An 18953-nucleotide genomic window follows, 5' to 3' on the forward strand; every position below is an offset into this window, starting at 1 on the left:
AATTAGTTACAACTTTAACCCCTCATGATTATTCATTTTTTACTCTAATTTTATCCTTTTTAGTTTTCTTCATATATGTTTTACAAAAATATGGTTAACAAAAATCTGAACATACCTATTTAAACAAACATATTTTTGTTAACGTTTAAATATAATTTTTTTTAAAACAGATCGACGGTTTAGAATGTACAAGTTATTACTGCATGAATGTACAAGTTTCTTAGAAAACAAATGTTTATCCAAATACTTACAACTTTGACCCCTCATGTTTATCCAAATATTACTCAACTTTAATTTTTTTGTCTTCTTATATGTTTTATAAAAATGTGATTAAAAGTATTCAAGTTATCTAAACATTCAAAATAATTAAACGAACATGAGTCATGCTTGGTATGAAGTTCGAGTTGAGCTAGAGCTAGCCTTCTCTTGACGTGCTAACAACTTTTAAGTATTGTTTCCCGCTACATCATGTGGGTACCTGACTAGTTTAAGTAAATATGAGAAGAAAAAGTAATTTTTAGTATATAATTAAAAACAAATAATTCTCATAATCCGTCACTTCACCTATCCACCAATCAAAACACTTATTCCCTTACCACACGGATCGCCATCCTACGGCTCACAACTCCTCACTCGTCCACTAATCCAACGTACACAAACCCCCTTCACACAAAACACAAGTATAAATACACCAAACCAGTTAAACCCAAAACACACACAAAAAACTTCAAATCCATTTCTCTAAAATAATCCAAAACCATGTCAGGCAGAGGAAAAGGAGGCAAGGGGTTAGGAAAAGGCGGAGCAAAACGACACCGTAAAGTCCTCCGAGACAACATCCAGGGCATCACCAAGCCGGCCATCCGGCGTCTGGCTCGGCGTGGCGGCGTGAAGCGTATTAGCGGGCTTATATACGAGGAGACACGTGGGGTGCTCAAGATATTTCTAGAAAACGTCATTCGTGACGCCGTTACCTACACCGAGCATGCTCGAAGGAAGACTGTGACGGCCATGGATGTGGTTTATGCGTTGAAACGTCAAGGCCGTACTCTGTATGGGTTTGGTGGTTAGTTAGATCTGGATTAGTTGCTGATGTATGATATTCAATTTCAACCTCATCGAATTTGTAATCGGATTTTATTATGAATGAAAGTTTGGTTTAAGTCTCTTGTTTTGTTTTGTTTTGTTTTGTGGTTGAATTGATTTTAATATATCTGTTCGGTTCTGGTGGAAGCCGATTAAAACCAAAACCGATTTAATTAAACATATCAAAACCCTAATGCTGCTATTATCTATATTGTAGAGGTGCAAAATTGGATATTTTGAAAACCAGGAACTTGTTTTTTTCACATCGGGTACAGAATGAGACCGGTTTTCGTCAGAAACTGGACCCGACCTGTTGAAATGATATGGGAACCTAGTGGAACCAGGCCTGGTTTATACGTAAAAACCGGGTACACTGGGTTTTTTGAAATTTAAACATTATGATCGTTAGGAACCGAGTTCCAACGCTATATAGCCGTTTTTGACCATTGGAATCGGCATTTAACTATATACACCTTACACACATACTATAAATAGCTAGTTGGTGTGTAAAACTTGTTAAATCACTTTCAAAACTCTAAAACACACTTTAAATCACAATTAAGCTTAAACCGGCAATCAATGATAAGTAACAACGATGTTATGGTAATCGAAACAACACGATGCTCCGAGGTTTGGGTTTATTAGGATTTGTGTGTCATGACTGACTCACAAGAGATGACCCGGTGTAAGTATTGTTTCAAATTTCTGAAAGCAGGGTCGAACTCCACTCTACACAAGCATACTAATAAGTATTGCGGTGAGATAAAAAGTTTGGATGCCAAGAAAGCGGAAGCGGGAGAGTCATCCAACTCTACAACTCAAGCACATACCGCCGCTGGTAACAACAATTAATCGTTGTAGAACGTGAGATTAAAATGACAGACCTTGTTTTTTTATTTTAACTTGCTATGTTTAATATTGTCATGTTTAATAATGTTTGCAATATGTTTGTGTTTATTATTATAAAATGTTCGTCGTTATTGTAATCAATTTATAAGATCAATAAATATTGTTAAATTAGTTAATAAACAAAGCAAAACTAGTTAATAAACAAAGCAAAACTAAATATTACTTGAAATTTGATCGTGTTACAAATTAAGTTACTAAAAACAAAATAAAAATTACAAGGTTTACTCTTCTTAGTCTTCATCATTGTCTTTTTCACCACCCGAATTCCCGGAAGAAAGCCCTTCCTTCACCTCCTTATCATGAATTGGACGCTCTAGTGGTATTTCGTCTTCAAAGTTTGCCTTGTGTTGTATACGATCCACCGCATCAAAATGATTTTTTAGGCAAATGCAAACCTCTAGAGACTCGGGAGTTAGTTTTGTTCATCGCATCGATAATACCCTCCTCCCACTAAGAGAAAAAACCGATTCGGAAGCAACCGTTGAAGCTTGGACGCTAAGCAAGCCACAAGCCATGGCAGATAGAATAGGAAATTCGTTTTGTTTTCCTTTCCACCAAGCCAAAATATGAATGTTGCGAATTTCATCGACCGTTGCACCCTCAACATAGTTTGCTCCACTATATCGATCAAGTTCACTTGTTGGTGTGTTTCCTCTTTACCTCTTAGCCGCCGATTCACGAAAACCATTCATTAAGTTTATAAGTTGTCCTTGCACGGCTTACTTTTTGTTGTTTGCCTCACAAAAGACGACCTTGTGCTTGGACCATAAATTTGAAAACCATTCATCAAATTTATAAGTTTGTCCTTGCACGGCTTACTTTTTGTTGTTTGCCTCACAAAAGACGACCTTGTGCTTGGACCGTAAATTTGAAAATAATGATCATAAAGTTCTTGAAGGTGTTTGAAAATAATGACCATAAATAATGATCGATCTCGTGCATACACATGTTGTCAAATATTTTCTCGACCAATGTCTCAACCCCATTAACATTCTAATATGGGTTTAAAGCGGCGGAACAACTAAACACCGGCAGTATGTATTCATAATATTTTTAAGAACTTTTCCTTAATTACCATAACAATATCATTGAAAAGTTTGTTCTTCTCCTCAAACTCTCTAAAATTCAAGGACATGTTGAACAATTCTTGCAAAACCCAACAACTAGTAGGATAATAAACCCCCGATAACTTAGTTGTTGCGGTTTTGAAAACATCAAGATACTCCAACAAATAACCGACATTGACCCAAACACTGTCGGGAAGCATATCGGCCTCGCCTCGATCAACAAGATTGTTATGAAAACTTTGTAACGTTTGGCGTTGGGCAAAAGCACACTTGAGCATATGACAAGTTGAGTTCTAACGGGCTGGAACGTCCAAATTCGGCCCCAAATATTTTCTTTCAACTGATTTGCAATAGTTCTTATATTCAAGATGCCTTCTTTTACCACTTTTGAAAACATCTTGTAACATAAGTCTAAAGCAAGTCAAACATTGACCCATGTTTTCATTGCCGACACCTTGTTGAACAACCAAATTTATAATATGTGCAACACATTGAACATGAAAAAACTCTCGTAACAAGGTGGTGAATATTTTATGATAAATTTTCCGGCCGCCTTTGATTTGTTTGATGCGTTGTCAAACGACATCGGAAATATTTTATTTTTCAACTTATAAGTCGTTATTACCTCATCCACCAATTCAAACAATTTTTTGGTGGTATGTGGGTATGGGATGTTTTCAAAAGCGATGGTGTGTTTCATCAATTACCAAGACACCGGATCAACCCAATGAGCAGTGACTCAAATGTATGATTCGTGTAACCCGTGTGGTGCTGACCAAACATCACTAGTTAAACTCATCATCGATTCTAAAGTTTGAAAAAAAGCCGATGAACTCTTTTTTTGCACACTCCCATAATTTGATACAATGACGTCTAAGGATAGTACGACTTACATGTGTGTATCGCGGTTGTAGAGTTTCTCGAATCAAGGCCGCCAACTTCGGGTTGTTAAAGTGGTTAAACGTCAAACCTTGTTGAATAACGAACTTTGTCATTCTATCTTGAACCCGGTTCGTGTTGTAACGAAAGAGTGTACCATATTGACCCAATTCAACTTGGTCGGTTGCGTTAACTTGTTTCAAGGCCTTGTAAAATTTATTGTCGATGTTCTTTTTAAATTCGATTTAGAATCGTGCTTTAAGAAAGTGCCAAAAAATTTTCAACGAGCCTTAGTATCACCATCGATCACTATAACCAAACCCCAAGTCTTCCATACTTCTTTGTTGCGGTTATTCTCGAGGACCGCAATTACTTGTGGGTCATCTTCAACACTAACCGGGTCAATAAAAACGGACGGAGTAGTCTTCTTGTTAGCATTGTTGTTAGACGTTTTGGTGCTTGACATAGTAACAACTAAGAAGTGGTGGAATTGAGTGGCGTAGGTTGGTCGGGGTTGTAAAACGAGAAGTATTTTTGAGTCTGGTGGTGAAACAATGGATTACTAATCAATTTATATGGGTTTTGGACATTAAAAAACCAGTTCCAACGGCTATATTTTGAGCTGCAGCAGCATTAAATGTCAAATACCCAGCGGAACCCGTTATTTCGGGTAGGAACCGGAACCAGTTTGGAAATGGAACCGGGTAGGATCCATTATGAGATATAATATCGAGAACCTGGTTGGGCTTTCGGGTATATAAATACCCAAACCGGGTGTTGAATACACCGGGTACGACCTGGAACCGGTTTTTTTGAATGCTTACATTTTTTAAAATTTGAGGGCATTTATGTCTTTACTCAACACTCACTAACAATAACTTTTCATTCTAATTCTATAATTATTCTAATTACCCTTCTATAGTTACAATAATTACCCTTGAACTTTGTATAACGTTTGTAATATCTAAGAATAGTTACACATCTAACCCTTCATTTTTATCCAAGAACTTGACAAATTTATTTATCTTTTTGTTTCCGTCTATATATTTAAATATATATTGTTTTTTAAAAAACATTGAACATACCATTTTGATGTGTTTATTTTTTTGTACAAGTCAATGAAGCATTAAAGTACAACATATATATGCAACTATAAACTTATAAATAAATTTTCATTCACATTCTATAGTTACAATAATTACCCTTAAACTTTATATAACTTTTGTAATATTTAGAAATTGTTTCATATTTAACCCCTCATCTTTAACCAATAATTTTATAAATCCATATATTTACTTTTTCCTTCAATATCTTTCAATATATTATGTTTTGAAAAAAACCAAAACCTATATTACGATGAGCATGTTTTTGTCGACGTTTACACCAATGTGTAGATTATAATTTACAAGTCAATGAAGCATTAAAGTACAACTTAGATGAGTATTATGAACTTATAAAATGTTTAAACGCATAAAGATGCCCTCAGTTTTACTTTATCAAATCATAATTTATAAAACCAATTCTCCCATTAAATAACTCAAATTACAAAATAAAACGAATAAATTAACTCTAACTAATATTATTTTGAATTTTGAGTTGTAAGTCTTTTGGTAATATCTTATAGCTAAGTTCAAACTAATGAAAAAGCTAAAAACAACTCAATAGAAAGGGTTCGAGCCATTTCGAGTGGACCCGAGCTGGCTCGATTTATGAATGAGCCAAGCTCAAGCTCCCATGTTCAGCTCACCTAAAGTTTCAAGCTCGAGCCGATCTAGCTCGACATGTATTCAAGCTTGAGCTTGGCCTAGCTCGGCTCGGCTCGTTGACAACCCTACATACATGTACCAACCGAACCAATTAAACAATTACCGTAATAAACTTTTGTAAAATATTACACGATTAAGAAGACTAACATAAGTATAGGAAAAAAAGGTTAATACATAGAGGGAGACAAAAATGAGAAATGTGATTAGTATTTGTGACCTCAAAAGAAACCCTTAAAAAATTTCAAAAAAAAATATTAAAAAAATCATAACTTTTTTTTGAATGACTAAAAAAACAAAAGATTATAAAAAACACAAGTCACCTCTAGCAAATAGCTAGAGAAACAAAACACCAAAAACAAAACCACCCGAACAAACAAGAACAACAAAGCCCAAATGCCCTTATAAAAAATGAAACCCACACCACATTTCCCACGATAAACTCGACCACTTGGATCTGTTACGCACCCATAAAAAGCTCAACGTTTTTATTTTACCAATCAAATTTCTAAGGAACAACCACACCGAACGCCTTTTCCTTTCGTATAGGAAAAGAAGAAAACCTATGTAGCTCAAGAATATCCCTAGTCGAGAATGCGTATAGTTCCGGGACTTTAGACCAACAAGAAATAATACTCCAAACCGACTGTGCGAATAGACACGAAACAAGCAAGTGTTCGGCTGTTTCGATCTCCTCGTCACACACCGGACACAAAACCAAGCTCACCTCAATGCTTCTTTTCGCCAACGAAAAACGTGACGGATCCTTTCCTTTTCCGCTCTCCAAGCAAACAAGCCAACATTTTTTGGTACGAAATTGTTCCAATAAAAACCACACCCACCATCCGCCGCCATAGCACAAGTAAAAGCCTTCTTTAAGCTCAAAACTGAGAATGAGCTACATTCATCTAAACCCGAAATAAGGCGGTCATTTTGGTTGTTTAACGTTACCTCTTTACAAGCGATCAACAGTAACTCGTTAAGTTCATTAACCCCTGTGGCAATCTCGCCCATACCCATCAGCTGCAAATTTCACCCGTATATATTTCAAGCCGATTTGAAACTTTACAATCTTTCACCATTTCTAACTGAAATAGTCGCGGAAAACGGAACTGAAAAGTAACATCTCCACACCACCTTTCAAGCAAAAAAAAAGGTGCTGCAACCATCATTCACTTTCCATCTCAGTTCATTACCCAAACTAACCACCAATTCTTCAATATCTCGTGCTATTTCAACAATATGTTTCCACGGCCCAGTAGCTAGACCTTTGTCGGGATAAATGACCAGGATCTCTCCAAGTGATGAAACGCCCAAACAATGCTTCTCCATAACCCCGTTTTTCATTCTTGAATCTCCACCACCACTTCACGAGCATCGCAAGGTTCGTTTCGCGTAAAGACCCTAATCCGAGTCCGCCTTTTATTACCGGTGCAGTGATTTTTTCCCAAGCCACCCAATTTATTTTTGTCTCCTCCCCCGACCCTCCCCGAAAGAAAACTCGTCGAATTCTATCCATTTTCTCCAACGCCCCCTCCGGTGCCTTAAATAAAGAAAGATAATAGGCCGGTAACGAGTTGAGAACCGATTTAATTAGCGTTTTACGCCCACCAAGCGAAAGTTTCTTTGCTTTCCATCTTGACAGACGTTTTCTAAACATGTCTACAATCAAATCCCAAGAACCCACCAAGTTCATATTTGCGCCAACCTAAAACCCAAGGTACTTAAACGGAAGCGTGCTCCTATTTGCTACCACCATCCTTTCTTGAACGTCCACTAGTGTTCCAGATAACCAACTCTTGGATAGATTAATTTTTAATCCAGATACCAAATAAAAACATCTTAAAATTCGTCGTAAATTCCACACATTCTCTACCTCCCATTCTCCCACAAACACTACGTCATCTGCATATAGAAGGTGCGTCATTAGTGGCCCGCCAACCCCATATCTCAATCCCTTAAACAAACCATAGTTATTGGCCCATTTCGTTATAACCGTCAAAGCCTCCATTGCCAAAACTAATAAAAAGGGGATAGAGGGTCACTGTGACATCTGCCAAAAATCTTCACTAATATAATCTTGATTAGCAATAAAATTTCGTCATTATGAGAAAAATCTTCTTTATTAGTGATATAGACGTTTCAAAGTCAACAAAAAGTGCAAAAATCGCAACGTAACGAGCCTAATGTGGAATAACCTCGGGTAACGAGTCAAAAAGTAAATAAATCTTTAAAGGGGCTAAATGATCTCGAAAAATTAAAATACTTACTAAAGTAGTCGAGACAATGTATAAAATTAATTCTAGAAGGCTCGAATCACAAAAATTGCAAATAAGTAACCAAGTGTCGGTGGACGACCCGGTAAGGACCCAAAGTCAACAATTTCCAAAAATTAGTTTCTTAGGCTTGTATTATCAAGAATCCAATTTCGTTCAAAGCCTGACAAAAATTATTAGAAACGAAATTCGTTTGATTAGCTAAAGTTCGTTAGACGTTAAAACAGAAACTTAAGATTATTGTTAAATACTCATTTACCAACCCAACCTAAAACCATACCACCCCTTGTTTTCTCAAAACCAATGGCCAACCCACCACACATGTTATTTGTAATTATTACCATAATCATTACCATAACACTTGGAAGGCTTCATTTGTTGACAACACACAAGGCAATGATTGCATCTTCAAGAACATTGATGTGTTATAATCACCAACCACGCATCTTTCAACCCACTCACTCCCTTTCTCTCCTTAAAACCCACGGCCAAACACACACACACACACATACACACACTCAAATTCAAAAATCATAAACATACATACTTACAATTAAGATCCATGGATATTAATCAAGAAGAAAAAAATCAAGCAAGCTAGGAAGAAGATTAGGAAGGAAAAACATCACAATCACACCCACTACACTCTCATTCTTATATTTAGATATTCAAGAACACAAGTAAGTTTTGTTTATGAGTTGATTTCTTGGGTTAACTATGTTAAATTAGGTGTTCTTGAGTTGAGATTGAGCTTGGAAGTGTGAAAATTATGGATATTGGTGTGTGTATGGACCCGTATGTATTTATGAGTGTGTAAGAGGAAGGATTAAACCCAATTATACATGCATACATTCATCTTAAAGATCATACATTGATTGCTAAGCTTGCTTTAAGTGTTGTTGAATCTCTTGATTGTTGGTTGTAAATTTGAATGAACTTGATGTAAGGGTTTGTTGTTAGAATGGAATTAGGATAATTAATGATCAATAGTTTGATAATATGGATATGGATTATTGAGAAATTGTTGTTAGAGATAAACAAAATAAGAGTTGGTTCAGAATTGAAAAATTGGGGATTTTTGGGTTTTGGATTAATTAGGGATTTTTGAAATGGATTTTTGAATCAAGAAATGATATGGAATAATCTAATTGAAAATAAGATAAGATATATGCTAGAATCAATAGTTGGTACTTGAAGATTAACAAAAATTGTTAAAGTTGCTAATTAAGGAAATTTTAATTTAAGAAAAGTTGAATTTTTGATTTTGATATGGATACTTGGCATGAATGTGTTTGATATATGATGAATTGCATACTTGAATTAAGATAGGATGCTGATTAAAAAGATGGACTAGTTAACACGTTGATGGAACTAGCAAACAACTTACTAAATAAGAAAATTTTGCTGAATCATAAATTGAAAGAACAAAATTGGATAGAACACTTAGAATGCATGAAACCCTATCAGACTAATTGAATGAATTAAAGTACTTAATAAAAGTGGGAAGATTGAATTGGATAGAGTTATCAAAAATTAAAAGTTACTATAATAGGAAACGTTCTTAGTTAAACACTTAGGGAATTCATAATTTGATTGGTTAATGAACTACTTGAACTTATACGTAAATGAAATGATGATTTGAACCTGGAAATTTAGGTATTAATATGATATTTGTTCATATAAAAATAACAAAACTTGATTAGTAACATTATTAATAAACTTAGAATATGAACTAGAAACTTGAAAATTGGGTTAAACGTGTCTTGCAAAATGATTTGATCAAAACTGGAATTTATGGTGAATTATGTGTTATTATATGTGTTATTAGTTCATAGGATGATTAGTGTATACTTGTTCAACTTATTTGACTTGTCGGTAACGTTAACGGGCGAAAAATCGGCTTTTTAAACGAAACCGACACAACTCTCAGGGACTGTTTTAGAACAGCCCTTAAAGTTATAAAATACTCATATATAACATAAGTTAATATATGAGAAAATAACAAGATGATAAAACTTAGTCCTAAACGGCTCGTATAGCGAAATCCGACATGAAAACGTTAAAAAGTTGATATTTTAAGAAAATATTAACAAAAATGAAAATAATAAATTTTCACAAAGTAACTTATAAAAATTGACTAATATATATGTAATAAGTACTTTTCATGATTTAAAAGTTACATTTTTGCACGAAAAACCGAAATGGTTCGTTTTAAACATAAAACCGAAAAAACCGACAAGAATTATGAAAAATAAAAGATTAATATTTTCTTAAAACTTTCCAGCAACTGTAACTTAAAATATTTTATTATATTTATATATTTTAATTGCTTATTAATTGATTTAGTTACTTAAATAATAGTTAATGGAAACCCAAACTATGTGTACTCGCTTATTTGCTTATGTGCTTATGTGGACACTAGAGTAGGACTAATAAACTAAAAAGGGTTTTATATAAAAACTCAAACCAAGTTTTATTAACAAAACGTGTACTAATATAGGACACGCAAATTCTGGAACGAAAAGCTTCAAACCGTGAGTTTCTCTATCGTACCCGCCTTCGTTTTTAACTGGAATTGTTTTAAATCGATAATTAATTATGTATTGGGGGAAAAGCATATTCTTCATTTCATATGGAACCCATTGATTTTGTAAGGGCATTTGATTTTACAAATTGTGTCTAATGTGGGATGAGTCTAGTTGGCTAAATAACTATTAACTGAATTAGTAAGGGCACATAAATATGGGTAGATCTATCGGGGTGACACCCCCACTTCTATCGCGTTGGGTTAGAAGTGGGCGTATTTTGAGTCTGGTATGTGTCAGGTTATCAACTATGGTAGTCATACGTAATGTTGTATTCTTTGCTCGTCTACAACATCACGATTTGTTAAGAAATAAAATGCCTATTGTTTTTGTGATGTAATGACGATAGATAATTACATACGGTTTGGTGTTATAATGGTGGTAAGCCATTATACACGGGTTAGTTTTGGATATAATTCGGGGTGTAATGACGATTACACACGAATTGATATCGGATATAATGACAAAAGATCATTATATGGATTTTGTTTTCGATTTCATATGTATATATGTGGACTATTTTTATTATAAAGGGAAACTCACCAACACATCGTGTTGACCGTTATTTTAATATTCTTTTCAGGTAATTAAATGAAGTATGGAAGCTTCGCGAAGAGCTGGGGAAAATTGTGGCTTGTGTTTGAATGAAAAATGTTGACTTTATGTTGAACTTGTAAATTGAATAAAAATCGTGTTATATGACACATGTAATAACCTGATGGTTAAATAAAGTTCAACTTTCGTTTGAAATGTATACTTACATGTGATTGGCTGAAACGACGTCTGTCACCACCCGAAAAACTTGGTCAAAGTCTTCCGCTGTTTAAAATTAAGATTTTCGGGGTATGACAGTCACCATGTCGGAGACCCCGAAAGCAAAAAAGTTCCTGGGTTGGTGACCCGTTTACCAATACCGATGATCTGCCCCTTTTAGAATAGCCGAAATCCATCCCCTCCACGTAACTGGAAATTTCATTTGGTCCAAGATCGAGTCAAGGAATTCCCAGTTAAGCGAGTCGTATGCCTTTTCAATGTCAACTTTAAATATCACACCATGTTTTCTCCTTTTTTTCAGACACAAAAATATGTTGAAGGCGTCCAAGAGAATGGTCCTTCAAATGAATGATGAAGTCTCCTTATATAGGAACTCCGTGGCTACCATCATAAAACCCTAACCCTTATTGGGCCAGACCCGGTTAGGGGTTACCTCCACAAACCCCCAGCCTAATGGGCCTAGTTAGTAAACAAATAATAATGTAATAAACATAATACATAATGTAATAAATAAAAGGTCGTATCGGGTTTGACGTACCCTACACCTACAAGCCCCTCAGTCAAGTGCTTATCCTGGGCGTGCAAGCATTTAGGAGGAGTTCTGGACTTAAGAGGAATGCTCGGGAGTGAGGAGTAATGCTTTTTTTGACCCAATGCTTTCTATATGGACCTTTTTGAATGTGTGTCTACTTTGCTTCAGGTTGTAAGATGTTTTAAACCATGATGATGAGTTTGACACGCGGGCCTTTTGTCACAGCCCCCGATCCCTATACCTTGGAAGGGAAGCCGTGAACATTGATTGGTGGTATCGGTGTTCATTTAATTATTTAGCAACGGAATATTTCATTAGAACCGTAGTTAGGAAAAACGATCAGAGTTATAAAACACCCTGATTGTAACACCCCGGCCAAAGTGGAAACGCCTGAGTGTGACGTACAGATTGCCCAAAACACATGTGACACTATTAAGTGACAATATTATCATTAATATTCCAAAGCATCAAGTACACAAGTTATTTCAAATGAACAAACACAAGGGAAAAGGAACAAAACAAACATCTTCTTGTTTATTATCTAGATAACCTAACTTCTATTATCCTCTTCATTTCATCCTCTAATGAAAGTACCTGTAGCATATATATAAAATAAAGTCAACTAATTGAATAGTTGGTGAGTTCACACAGTTTAAATACTACATAAAAACCATACAATTCCATGAAAACTTGGAAAACACATAAGGGTTCTTTACACTAGAAACAATGGTCCATGAGTGTAAAGAATAAATGAAGGTCTTTTCCAGTTGGGATTGTGCACCAACGTACTCAGATCGGAGTCCCTTTTCCACTAGAAACAATGGTCCTGAGTGCAAAGGGGGGCGTATGATCATACTTATCGAAGAAATCAATGCTCGTAATATTTGAGCAAGTAACAAGTAAACACACAAGTCCATGATGCGAATTGTAGTTTGTAAATAATAAATAAATGAAATTGAATTTTGATAGGATATATATGCTACCCCCCAAAATAGTAAAAAGGTAAAAAGGGGGTGTGAGAAACTCACATTTGATATTGGAGACAACTTGAAATAATAACCGAAAGCGAGTTAACAAACGAAGCAATTGAATCTCACGAACTATAAATAATAACGAAGATACAAAAATCAAGGACTAGCTACCGGAATTATAAATTTAATTAACTTATGGTAAATGGTGACTTGGGGATTTTTAATGTGTTTAACACAAATGAATAAAGTTTATATAAATCATTTGATGTTTATTAGTTGAAGAATGATTTGAAGATAAATTGTAAGTCCCCCCGGGACGTCGCCGATTGATACGAGATCCGCACGAGGTCTAGGAGTGCGGAATCCTCCTAGACTCGTTTAATGGTGTAGAAGACGAAGAACACAGTTACACATACATAAACACACGAACAAACACACGAATGGGATAAACACATCTGCAGATCCTTTCATATAATAATCATAACTCGTTACATACCAAACACGAAAACAAAGACACGGCCGACCCGAGGTGAGCTCTACCTCGGGCCGTCCCACACGACTCTCCCTCTCGGTTTCTCTCTAGACAAATAAACTGATCACACAACTCTAATTTTCTAGATTTTTCAAACCTAAACAAACATACGTATATATAAAGACACCAACTTCGCGGGCATGGGCTTGGGCCAGTAGGCGAAGTTGTTACAACTTCGCCTATGGCGAAGTTGCTCTAACTTCGCCTATGGCAGAAGTTGTTACAACTTTGCCTATGGCGAAGTTGCAATATGGCGAAGTTGCAATAACTTCGCCTATGGCGAAGTTGTTCAAACTTCGTACTTCGTTTCGGCTGAACAGAATTGCATAGCGACGGTCACAAAACATGCACCAACAGACTCCCCTTTGACCGTTGCTCTCTTCTAACAAACACAAAAGATCATCTGTTACAAAACATGCACCAACAGACTCCCTCTTAACTGATGATCTTCTGTTTGCTCTTCAACCAGTCGTGTCTGAAACTGTCTTGTAGCTTCACGAATCTACCAATTACCCAACGTCTTCCATATCAGATCTCCCCTTCAGTGTAAGCTTCTCCGACTATATAGATTGAGGTCTTTGAAATGCATGCATCCCCGTGCCTAATTGATCATCTCAACAAATCACGTGAGTCCTTCTGACTTCACCAACACGTGAAGTTGGGCTCCCTCCACAACTTCACCAACACGTCGGCATACGATAAGGTTTAATCTTCAACTACTCAACATCAAGTGATCAATTTCATCACAAAACCACCTTGACAGAATCTAACACACATGACCATTAATTAATCCGAAGCATCTTCAATCACCAGGGATAACGATCAAGAACATAAACACTTTAATTGCCGATTAAATCCAACTTGTTCCAGAATTTTCACTTTAATAATAAGCATCACGTTTCAGGATCCAATTCTCGAACCCCTTGAAAATAACATAAATAATATGCTCTGACCGCAATCCAGTAATGACGAAAACCTTCAGTTCAATTTGACTTTCTTCAGTTGGTCAACCTCGAACAACAACTATTTCATCGCCCACAAATACCCAAATATGTGTCAATATCCAGTTTCAATCAATATCCCATTCACAACCTCAACTCCATATCCAGAGTTGACACGTATTTGTTCATACGTAAGACCAAGAGATAACAAGTTTCACTCGTTGACGGAACAACGTCTTAGGTCTCACAATAATCGTGTACACTTGGCCATACAGACGAAAACTCCAAAACACTCTTTTTTTTTTTCTCGTTAACTCCGCCTAAAGTCAACTTCGCCTGGCTATAACTTCGCCTGGCTAAAACTTCGCCTGTCAAAAACTTCGCCTGGCTAAAACTTTGCCTGTCAATAACTTCGCCTGGCTATAACTTCGCCTGGCTGCTAACTTCGCCTAAACCCTAAAATTTAAGCGACAACTTCGCCTGAACCCCATAACTTCGCCTGCGGCGCTGATCAGCCAGAAACTCATCAGAAACGTGCCAGAAACACCAAAACGCAGATCTCGAACCATAGCATAAGAGCCTAAGGCTCTGATACCACTTGTAAGTCCCCCCGGGACGTCGCCGATCGATACGAGATCCGCACGAGGTCTAGGAGTGCGGAATCCTCCTAGACTCGTTTAATGGTGTAGAAGACGAAGAACACAGTTACACATATATAAACACACGAACAAACACACGAATGGGATAAACACATCTGCAGATCCTTTCATATAATAATCATAACTCGTTACATACCAAACATGAAAACAAAGACACGGCCGACCCGAGGTGAGCTCTACCTCGGGCCGTCCCACACAACTCTCCCTCTCAGTTTCTCTCTAGACAAATAAACTGATCACACAACTCTAATTTTCTGGATTTTTCAAACCTAAACAAATATACGTATATATAAAGACACCAACTTCGCGGGCATGGGCTTGGGCCAGTAGGCGAAGTTGCAATAACTTCGCCTATGGCGAAGTTGTTCAAACTTCGTACTTCGTTTCGGCTGAACAGAATTGCATAGCGACGGTCACAAAACATGCACCAACACAAATAAATATAACTTATTAGTATAAGATTAAATTATAATATTAATAACAATCTATGATTACACATTTGTTATAATTATAGATAGTCTCTCTCAAGATGCCACCGGACAACAGCCGGAAACCGATTCCGGTGGAAATCCTTTCAAGAATCACCAAGTTTTACGTCACGAATCTCCCGGATAGATGCAGCGGTACGGATTTAGCCAAAGAAGTAAGGAATTTTGGTATCATCTTCGATATCTATATTGCAAAGAAACGAGACAAGGAAGGAAGAAAGTTTGGATTTATTTCTCTATTAGATGTCAAAGATAGTAGAGAGATGGTGAAGGTTTTGTCAGCTATTCGTCTGGGTGATTTCAAACTGAAAGTTAATGTTTCTAGATTCGTTCTAGAAGAAGGAGAAGTAGACGCTTGAAAACCCTATACGAATCCTAAGGTGCAAGCCCAGATCCCAAAGGATCGTCCTACGTTTGACAACACGATGCATGGTGCTAAGAAAGTTTCTCAGCGAATACTATGTCCTTCAAGGAGGCATTCACAGGGGCTTCGATAGGGAAAACTATTACGATAGACGATAATATTTGTTCTTTTGATAATTTGCATGGGAAGTCTCTCCTTGTGGGGGTGACTACGTTGGAGGTTTTGAGAACTATCAAAAGTATTCTGATTGATATGGGACCTGGGGAAGGTGTTGTTAAATGCTTGGGGGTATTACAGGTGTTGATTTCCTTCAAGACGAATGAGCATGCACTGATGGCCAAGGATGAACTCCTGGGTAGACCGGAACAATTTCGATCGGCGGTCGTTTGGGAAGGGCAAGAGACACCGTTCGAGCGTATCGCGTGGCTGAAAGTAATTGGAATTCCTCTGAGTTTACTGGATGACCGGGTGATTAGTGATATTGGAAGCTTCTTTGGTAAGCTGATTCAAAAATCGGACACGAAAAGGCTTGAATTGGATTCGTCGTTCCAATACACAGGTGTGGTAGTTGATAAGGGGACACGGATTCAGGATGAGATCTTCTTGAAGTGGAGACGAAAGAATTTCAATATTTGGATCGAGGAAGAAGACAGGGAATGGATAACAGAATTTGTTGAAGACGGTGGTGCTAAGTTTGAGCAGGACAAAGGTTCCAATCAGTATAATTCTAACGACATGGACATACCGGAGCCGGAGTTTACTCCGGCAAGGGTAATTTTGGAAAACGAGCAATATAAGGAAACATTAAATGAGCAGTTTATTAGTCAGCAGGTTGAGTATGGAAAGGTGGCGAGTAATCCAGAGATTATTTTGGTAGATAATATTGGAGATATTAAGGCTCCTCAAGTTTAGAATTTTCAAACAAGTGCTACTCGGGTCAAACGAAAAAAGAATAAAGCAAAGTTAGTTGAGGAAGCCCAATCCTCTAGCAAGGCCCAATATAGTAGTAATGTCAGGCCCCTTAAGGGGCCCAAGATTGAGGATGATCCATTTAATTTAGAGCCTATTATTTTGGGATTAGATAATAATGTATTGAAAACAAGAGAGGGTGAACCTGTTACTTTGTCAAACTCGTTTAATGTTTTATTGGAGGAGCAGGAAGAAGACAAAGAGTTGAACTATAATATTTAGAAGGCTGTCGACGAAGAGGAAGTCCGCGTCCCAGATAACAAGTCGGCCATCAATGATGAAACGAAAGCCACAATCGATTTTGGTGAGAGGTTAGGAGGTAATCTACAGGGGTTCGAAAGCATGATTTCGGATTCCATTGAAGGCGAAGGGTTATAAACAGGTTTGCGATGAATTTTCTATCATTAAATGTTAGAGGGTTTGGTTCGGTTGGTAAACCAGAGTGGGTTAAGGGGTTGGTTTTAAAGAATAAGGTTGATTTCCTATGTATTCAAGAGTCTATGTTAGGTGATGGGGCGATTTTTGATTATGCTTCGGTGTGGGGAAATGGGGGCTTTGATTCTGAGATAGTTGGGGCGAGGGGAAAATCGGGGGGGTTTGGTTTATCTGTGGAATCCCAGAAAGTATTCTAGGATTCATACGGTCAAGGATAACAATTATATTGTGATTTCGGGTACCCTTGTTGAAGATGGTAGTTTGATTAATATTGTTAACGTGTACGCTCCCCAGAAGGTGTGCGAAAAGAAAAATTTATGAGAGAGATTGCTTAGTGTTATGCAGGGTAAATCGTGTATGTGGATGTTGATTGGGGATTTTAATACGGTTAGATGGGTGGAAGAAAGAAATAATTCGAAGTTCAATAGCAGGGCGTCGTCGGATTTTAATCATTTTATTGACGAAGCTAGTTTGCAAGAGTTTTTTATGCAGGGGAACAGATACACGTACATGACAGGAGTGGGTAATGTGGCCAAAATGAGTAAAATTGACTGAATGCTTGTTTGTCAAGATTTTTTCAATAGATGGCATGGGGCGTGTCTAAGGGCTTTGCCAAGGGAGTTATCCGATCATACTCTTATTTTATTGACTATGGTTGATCTAAACTACGGGGCTAAACCTTTTAGATGGTTTGACTCGTGGCTTGACAGGGAAGGATGCGAGGAGGTTGTTAAAAATGTTTTGCAAAGAGCTACGTCCAATGAGCCTTCGAGTCTTTCTTTATTCAAGAAGCTTGCGGCTGTTAAGTTGGGTCTGAAATCTTGGTGGCACTTGTTATCAATTAAGGAAGGGGCAGAATTAGAGATGCTAAAACATGATATATCTCGTTTAGAAGCTAAAGTGGAAGAGGGGGAGTTAGAGGATGAGGAGGTTTGGATTTGGGAAGAGAGTAAGAAAGAGGTGGAGAGATTGCTTATGTTGAAAAATAAAGATCTGAAACAAAAAGCTCGGGTGAAGTGGGCTTCTATGGGGGATGATAATTCGACATATTTCCATCGATGTATTAACGGAAGGAAAGCATCCAATAGTATTTCGGGTGTTATGGTTAATGGAGATTGGATTCACATCCTCCTCTAGTTAAATAAGAAGTTTTGTGGTTTTATAGAGAGTTGTTTCGTGAAATGGTTAGTAGATGGCCGAGATTTGAATACAATGAGCTCAAGAAAGTGTCTGTGGATAAGCGAGCAGATTTTATAGCCCCTTTCAGCAAAGAAGAAGTAAAAAAAGCGGTATTTGATTGTGGTTCTGACAAGGCTCCGGGGCCGGATGGATTTAATTTCCGGTTTCTTAAACATTTCTGGGATCTTTTAGAAGATGATTTTATGAGATTGTTTGAAGACTTTTATGATTTGGGACTTATTAATAAAGACCGCAGCTTGTCGTTTATCACCTTAATAGCTAAAACTAAAACGCCGTTGGGTTTAAAGGACTATCGTCCGATAAACTTAATTGGGGTTATTAGTAAAGTCATTTCAAAAGTTATTGTGGCAAGAATCAAGAATGTTATGGACGATGTTATCTCGGAGTCACAATCGGCGTTCATCAAAGACAGATACATTCTGGATGGACCATTAGTTCTAAACGAGATTATTGGCTGGGCTAAAAAATGTAAGAAGAAGGTGTTTCTGTTCAAGATCGACTTCGAGAAAGCGTATGATAACGT

At 37.0% G+C, this 18953-nt stretch overlaps 2 protein-coding genes across 2 annotated transcripts; both read left to right on the forward strand.

The window, feature by feature from the left end:
* The first annotated feature begins 740 nt into the window (after positions 1-740).
* On the forward strand, positions 741-1093 carry LOC143634034 (histone H4). The gene has a single exon (XM_077102221.1). It carries the CDS (start codon positions 760-762, stop codon positions 1069-1071), a length of 312 nt encoding a protein of 103 aa, XP_076958336.1. The 5' UTR covers positions 741-759; the 3' UTR covers positions 1072-1093.
* A 16091-nt stretch (positions 1094-17184) lies between these two features.
* Positions 17185-18367, forward strand: LOC143634017 (uncharacterized). Its single transcript, XM_077102206.1, has 3 exons — positions 17185-17418; positions 17576-17709; positions 17815-18367. Exons 1-3 carry the CDS (start codon positions 17185-17187, stop codon positions 18365-18367), a joined length of 921 nt encoding a protein of 306 aa, XP_076958321.1.
* The last annotated feature ends 586 nt before the right edge of the window (positions 18368-18953 follow it).

This window comes from Bidens hawaiensis, unplaced genomic scaffold (assembly GCF_021521415.1).
Source record: "Bidens hawaiensis isolate Kalapana, Puna unplaced genomic scaffold, B.hawaiensis_p1.1 tig00006968_1, whole genome shotgun sequence".
Classification (NCBI taxonomy): Eukaryota; Viridiplantae; Streptophyta; class Magnoliopsida; order Asterales; family Asteraceae; genus Bidens; species Bidens hawaiensis.

Coding starts and splice junctions, on each gene's coding strand:
- LOC143634034 (XM_077102221.1), top strand. CDS start 760: ATGTCAGGCAGAGGAAAAGGAGGCAAGGGGTTAGGAAAAGGCGGAGCA.
- LOC143634017 (XM_077102206.1), top strand. CDS start 17,185: ATGAATTTTCTATCATTAAATGTTAGAGGGTTTGGTTCGGTTGGTAAA. Junction 17,419..17,575: donor TATCTGTGGAATCCCAGAAA/GTATTCTAGGAT, acceptor AGTGTTATGCAG/GGTAAATCGTGTATGTGGAT. Junction 17,710..17,814: donor GACGAAGCTAGTTTGCAAGA/GTTTTTTATGCA, acceptor TTTTTTCAATAG/ATGGCATGGGGCGTGTCTAA.